The following is a 6664-nucleotide window of genomic DNA, read 5'->3' on the forward strand; positions in this document are numbered from 1 at the left end:
AAAACTCCGCCTTTTAATTATACGAAAAGTTTCTAAATTTCAGGCGTAAAAGTCATCGACTATTTTATTGATGAACCCTATCCTATATGAACTATACCCTATCCTACCCTATAAAATTCTCGTAAAAAGTCATGTAAGTGGAGTTCCTTGTAAAAAGGTTTTTTTTAGGTATGCTAAGCAAATCAAACTAATCAAAAAGTTATACTGCTTCATTAAATTTTGCAACTTGAAATTAAAAAACATTTTAAGTAAGAACTGTGTTTATTTCTTTTTGCCACATTGTGTTTACAACAAAAAGTTTTAGCTTTGCGTCACTCGTAATTCGACCCGTTGAATTTTTTGTTGTTTTTGAGCTCAGTCGCCTACTCATGAGTTTGTTTGTTTTCTTTTCCGTACCCATTTAACGTTCGGGCCGTTGAGCTCGCCGTTTTCAAGCTACAGAACCCCTCACCAACATTGCACCGATTCAGAGTCAGACTCTGATAGCCATATTAAAGTTCTTAGGAACAGAATTGTAAAGAGCAAACGTATTCTTGTTGCTTCTTCACCAAACATGGACCCAGAACAACTTAGAACAGTGGCAACGCTTTAGCTGAGCAAGCTGTCGCCCACGACCGTGAGCAGCAAGCATTAATTCAGAGAATTAATGAGTTGTCCAACCAAGTAGCTACAGTTCAAATTACGCCGCCCGTAGTTGAAGAATACAAGGCCGTTGAGATCAGAAACGACATACGCTGTGACGAGCCACTGGATACCGTCAAATGTCTGCAAGAGTTTGCAGGGGCCCAAAGTCGTATGTCTCTTTGAGACAAGCGGCGCTAGCCGCTTACGAAATTTTCAAGCCATATAATGGTAGTTCGCGCCATTATCAGGCAGTAATCATAATTAGGAGTAAAATTCGAGGCCCTGCCGATGCAGTTCTTGCCTCTTTCGCTACAGTTTTGAACGTTGAGGCAATCATAAATCGCCTTGACTTCACATACAGCGACAAGCGCCCAATGCATGTCATTGAACAGGAGCTTGGTACATTGAGGCAGGGCAACATGCCACTGCTTCAATATTATGATGACGTATAGAAAAAGCTCACACTGTTGATAAACAAAGTCAATATGAGTTACGAGTCAGCTCTAGCTGAGGACTTACGTAACAAATTCCGCGACGATGTGGTGCGAGTTTTTGTTTCGGGGCTTAAATGCAACCTCACAGATGTACTTTTTGCTGCGAAACCTAAAGACCTACCTACGGCTTTAGCCCTTGCTCAAGAAATTGAATCAAATCACGAAAGGTACGCTTTCGCGGCTAACTTCGCAAAAAGTTTAGAAAAAAAAAGCCCACAAAGCAGAACAGAAGACTCAAGGGAAAGACCCAAAATCAAACCCGAAGCAGTCCAAGTCCCCACACTTTAAGCAACCGCAGGGTAGCAAGCAAAATGACCAGGCTCAAAGCAAGACAAATAGCTCAGACACGCCGGAGCCAATGGACATAGACCCATCCTCGTCCAAATTTCGGCATCAAACGGCGTTTTCAAGGCCAAGCCCCTCGGGTAATAACTACACCCAAAACCAGAAACGTTCCGCTTCTCAGCGCGCGTCTGGACAAGGTCAGCGACAAAGAGTTGATCATATTACGCCAGACACATCACAGGCACAAACATTTCCCTCTTACAATGAGGCAGCCACGTCAGCCGTCAGCAATATAGACAGCGTCGCAGATTCAGACCAAGATGCGGTCAATTTTTTAGGGGCGAGTCCCTGCTACCGTTCATTCAACGCAAAGTAGCAGGGGTCAGCAAAAAATTTTTAATCGACTCGGGCGCTGCAAAAAGCTACATAAAGCCATTTAAGCAACTAAAATACATTACCCTTGTCGATAAGCCATTCTCAATTTATTCAATCCATGGTTCAAACGAAATAACTAAAAAATGCTTAATACAAATCCCAGCGTTAACCTCAGACAGCAGCAGATATAGATTGCCCCGTCGTGCGTCAAAGCTAAATTCGCACAGATGCTAAAGTTCAGGGTCAATGTCTTTGCTGACCCAGACGAAGCATTACCGTTCAACACTTCGGTTGTATCAACCATACGAACTGAGGACGAGGAACCTATATATTCTAAGCTATGGGTGTGGGCGATTTCGTCGATTCAGAGGTAAGAAACCTCCTTAAAGACAAAATCATACAAAAATCCAAATCACCGTATAATAACCCAATTTGGGTTGTTGACAAAAAAGGTGTAGACGAAACGGGTAACAAGAAGAAGCGTATGGTAATAGATTTCAGAAAACTGAACTCAAAAACCATTGCGGATAAATACCCAATGCCAAACATATCAATGATATTGGCAAACCTTGGACAAGCGAAATATTTCACGACACTAGTCCTGAAGTCAGGCTACCACCAGATAACTCTGCGGAACGTGATCGCGAGAAGACCTCGTTTTCTGTAAATGGAGGCAAGTACGAGTTTTGTAGGCTGCCGTTCGGTCTAAAGAACGCAGGAAGCATCTTCCAAAGAGCCATCGACGATGTGCTCCGTGAAGAAATTGGCAAGACATGCTACGTCTACGTAGATGACGTCATAATCTTCTCAAAAAACGAAAGCGATCATGTCAAACACGTTGACGTGATTTTGAAAAGGTTAAGTGAATCAAACATGAGAGAAATCTAAGTTTTTCAAAACAAGCGTAGAATACCTTGGTTTTATAGTCACCGATCAGGGAGCTAGGACTGATCCCGAGAAAGTAAGGGCCATCCAGCATTACCCTGAGCCAAAAAACCTGTACGAGGTTAGATCCTTCTTAGGTCAGCGCAACGCTTTTGAAAAACTGAGAAATATTCTGGCGTCGGAAGGGATCATGCTAATGTACCCTGATTACAAACAGCCATTCGATCTGACCACCGACGCCTCGGCATACGGTATTGGAGCAGTCCTATCACAGAATGGCCGTCCAGTCACAATGATTTCTAGAACTCTCAAAGACAGAGGCGAACTACGCTACTAAGGAGCGTGAACTCCTAGCAATTGTATGGGCCTAAGCAAAGCTTCGTCAATACATTTACGAAGCAAGAAAAAACAATATCTACACAGACCACCAACCTCTGACCTTTGCAGTTTCCGAGGGTAACCCCAATGCAAAGATAAACCGTTGGAAAGCTTGCATCGACGAGACCGGCGCCCGATTATTCTACAAACCCGGGAAAGAAAACCACGTAGCTGATGCATTGTCACGGCAAAACGTGAATTCCCTTGTAGACAACACTCCAAGCTCTGATGTCGCTACGATACATAGCGAAGCTTCCGCCACTTACACCATCGAGACCACCGATAAGCCAATAAATTGCTTTAGGAATCAGATCGTGATTGAGGAGGTAAGTTACTCTTTAACTAGGAGATTCATATTGTTTCGAGAAAAAACTCGGCATACTCTTCATTTTATTGACAGGGAATCCTTATTTAGGGAAATTAAGGTTGCAGTTAACCCCAAAGTGGTCAACGCGATCCATTGCGACCTCCACACCCTCGCCCAGATTCAAGATGAACTGGTTCGAACATTCCCAGCAACGAAATTCCAACATTGTAGGAAGATAGTCGCCGACATCTTCGACGTCAATGAGAGAAGGGAAATCTTGACGGATGAACATAATCGCGCCCACAGGGCTGCACAAGAGACTATTATTTCCCCAAAATGACAAAGCTCGCGAACGAGATAACATTGAATTGTAAGGTGTGTCGTAGAGCCAAATACGACAGACACCCAAAGAAACAGGAACTAGGCGAAACGCCAATCCCTTCACATACGGGGGAGATGTTACACATAGACATTTTTTCCCCTGATAAGAAATTCTTCCTCACTTGCGTCGACAGCCCATCCCGGCGAGAACCATTGAAGAACTGAAGCCAGCAATTCTTCAATTGATGAATTTCTTCCCAAAGGCTAAGACAATCTACTGTGACAATGAGCCCTCATTGAACTCACAGACAATCTCAACAATGCTGACCAACAGTTTTGGAGTCAACATTGCGAATGCTCCACCGTTGCACAGTGTCTCGAATGGGCCGGTAGAGCGATTTCATAGTACCTTGCTAGAGCTTACTAGGTGTCTAAAAATCGACAGGAAAATAAGTGACACAGTAGAAGTCATTTTGTTGGAGGCAACGGAGTACAATAAGTCAATACACTTTGTTACCAACAGAAGGCCGGTCGATGTAGTTCAGGCGCGTTCAGACGAACCGCAAGATCAGATCCAAAGCAAAATAAGAAACGCTCAAAACGCGCTAGGGAGAGAATGCGTCGCGGCAGAATAGAGTCTTTGAAGTTGGCGAGAAAGTATTAGTTAAGTCCAACAGAAGGCTGGGAAACAAGCTGACGCCATTGTGCGAAGAAAGAGCGGTAGAAGCGGACCTGGGGACCACGGTCCTAATTAAGGGGAGGGTGGTCCATAAAGACAACATAAAATGACCCCCTTTCTTCTCCCTTTTTTTTAGCCACTAGGCATTTATATTTGCCACTAGGCCTCTACTTTTTTGGCCACTTGGCACGCTAGTATTAGTTAGTAATAGTTTTGTCAGCCACTAGGCGCATTTATGTTTAGCCACCTTGGCATAAGTTTCTTTCAATCTTCCATTTGGGGCTGGGTAACCTCTCTTAGAAAAAAAAAAAAACTAAAGTAAAAATAAAACACACATTTCACCCTACAGGTTTGAAATCATACTTGTCTTTTCTTTGTCGCTGGCTTCGGCGCACATCACAGACTACTCGCACGCCAAGTACATCCCCATCATAGATGGGCAAGTCCTGGTTTGGGAAGAGTATGCTTATGTAAAACATTCCGCGAACCTGTCGGAGTACGAACGAGTTGTAGAAGAGACAGTCAAGCTCATGGACGTTTTTCCACAGTCTCACATGAAGAAGCTCCTGGTCGTAGATACGGTGCATCTGCAGGACTTGCTAGAGGCCTTGGGTACGCACCACACTTCGCGAGAAGCATAGACTTCCTAGGGTCCATACTAAGGGTTGTGGCAGGTACACCTGATGCAGGTGATTTAGAAAGGACTTGGTTCACAGAGATGCAACTGATAAATTCCAACAATAGACAAATACAAATAAATACTAGAGTTCAGGACAAAATTAATAAACTAACCAAATTTTAAAAGTAACTCAAAATTCACAAATCGACACAAGTCACCTGTATGAAACTTTGTTGGCTAGAAATAGAATGTTGTCAATGGAGTTGCAAAATTTAATGTTGGCTATTTCACTTGCGAAAGCTAACATAGTTAACCCTAACATTTTAGATCACGCAGACTTAAAATCAATTTGGTTAGAGGAACCCACCAACACCCCGATAGGTGACCTTATGTCTGTCTCGTCCGTAAAAGTTCTTCAGTCCCCTAACTCATTGCACCCCAAAGTCAAATTTTCCTGTAGAAAAATAACTATTTACCCTGTCGCCCTGTTAATAAATAATCATTAAAATAAAACTCCGCCTTTTAATTATACGAAAAGTTTCTAAATTTCAGGCGAAAAAGTCATCGACTATTTTATTGATATAAATCAAATTAAATAATTTACATATGTATACCTTTTCAAGTGGGACACGCTTCCTTCCGTCTGTTACATACTTTTTCCCAAATTACTCTATGAGTATGGTCTGCCCAATACATACATACGTTGCTAAATATGTAGATCAAAAAGTGTTTAAGTTTAAATTGTTAAGCATTTAAGTTTCAAGCAAAAAGTGTTTATTTAAGTTTAAATTGTTAAGCATTTAAGTTTCAAGCAAAAGTATTGATAAAGATGCCATCATTCTTAGTTACTTTAATTTAGAGAAAAGGTTGTGAGCAACGCAATGATCTAATTCAGCAACGTAGTCAAATAATTCCTCCATGCATGTTTCTGTCGTCTTGGATCGCCCATTCACTCGATCATTGCATTCTTGGTATTTATTGTACAAGGATTCAATATGGCCTTTAGATTGACATTTTTCCTGTTGTGTAAAACCATGTAATGTTTTTCGCATAAAGCAATTTATATTTCTTACTCTTAGAGCTGCTTGAGGGTCCACTAACTCTTCTCCGTCGTCGGCTCTAAGAACGGGAAGTGAGAACCAGTTTCGAAAGGCCATTATTAAAGCTGTAATCAAAACTTATTCGTATCCGTTAAATAATTAAATAACACAATATCAATAAAGGACAAAATAAAACAATTGAAGGTAAAATTATGTTTTTAAATAATTATGTATATATAACCTTTAATTATATGACTGTGATGCAATCACAATTAAATTTATTGAACGACTGATTTGCAAAGTTACCAGACTAATATTTAAATTTCCCTTGTAACACCCTATTTCCATAGAACGATGTGGAGCGTTCACAAAAATAGTTATGTAGCTAAGTTTGGCTTGCTTAAGTCTCGTGAGCTAGCCATAGCAGTGAACGAGAGGCAATAGGTGGTTAACTTTTTTCGTTGGTAGCGCAGTACACAAATGTAAGGAAATACCAGAAAAAAAGCAAGTTTAACGAGTGAATTTCAAGACACTCCGTTAGCCGCGGTCTAAAGAAAAAGAAATTTAATTTTCGGCTTTGCTCGAGCAGAAGTTTGGAAACCAAAATTTAAAAATGAAAGGACAAATACAAAACGCCGCTTGACAGTAAGGCCATCC

At 41.4% G+C, this 6664-nt stretch overlaps 1 protein-coding gene across 1 annotated transcript; it reads right to left on the reverse strand.

Moving 5' to 3' along the window:
• Positions 1 to 5718: 5718 nt before the first annotated feature.
• Positions 5719 to 6383, reverse strand: LOC108036864 (cytochrome b-c1 complex subunit 6, mitochondrial). Its single transcript, XM_017113240.3, has 3 exons — positions 6249 to 6383; positions 6041 to 6132; positions 5719 to 5986 (listed from the first exon to the last, which is right to left on the reverse strand). The coding sequence occupies exons 2-3, from the start codon at positions 6122 to 6124 to the stop codon at positions 5813 to 5815; spliced, it is 258 nt and encodes an 85-aa protein (XP_016968729.1). The 5' UTR covers positions 6125 to 6132; positions 6249 to 6383; the 3' UTR covers positions 5719 to 5812.
• Between the last annotated feature and the right edge of the window lie 281 nt (positions 6384 to 6664).

The sequence above is a fragment of the Drosophila biarmipes genome, unplaced genomic scaffold, assembly GCF_025231255.1.
Source record: "Drosophila biarmipes strain raj3 unplaced genomic scaffold, RU_DBia_V1.1 ptg000017l, whole genome shotgun sequence".
NCBI classification, from domain to species: domain Eukaryota; kingdom Metazoa; phylum Arthropoda; class Insecta; order Diptera; family Drosophilidae; genus Drosophila; species Drosophila biarmipes.

What these genes read in the sequence shown, in the direction of transcription:
- LOC108036864 (XM_017113240.3), bottom strand. Translation starts at nt 6,124, where the DNA reads ATGGCCTTTCGAAACTGGTTCTCACTTCCCGTTCTTAGAGCCGACGAC. An exon ending in ACCCTCAAGCAGCTCTAAGA is followed by an intron (nt 5,987 to 6,040) that starts GTAAGAAATATA and finishes TTTACACAACAG; the next exon opens with GAAAAATGTCAATCTAAAGG.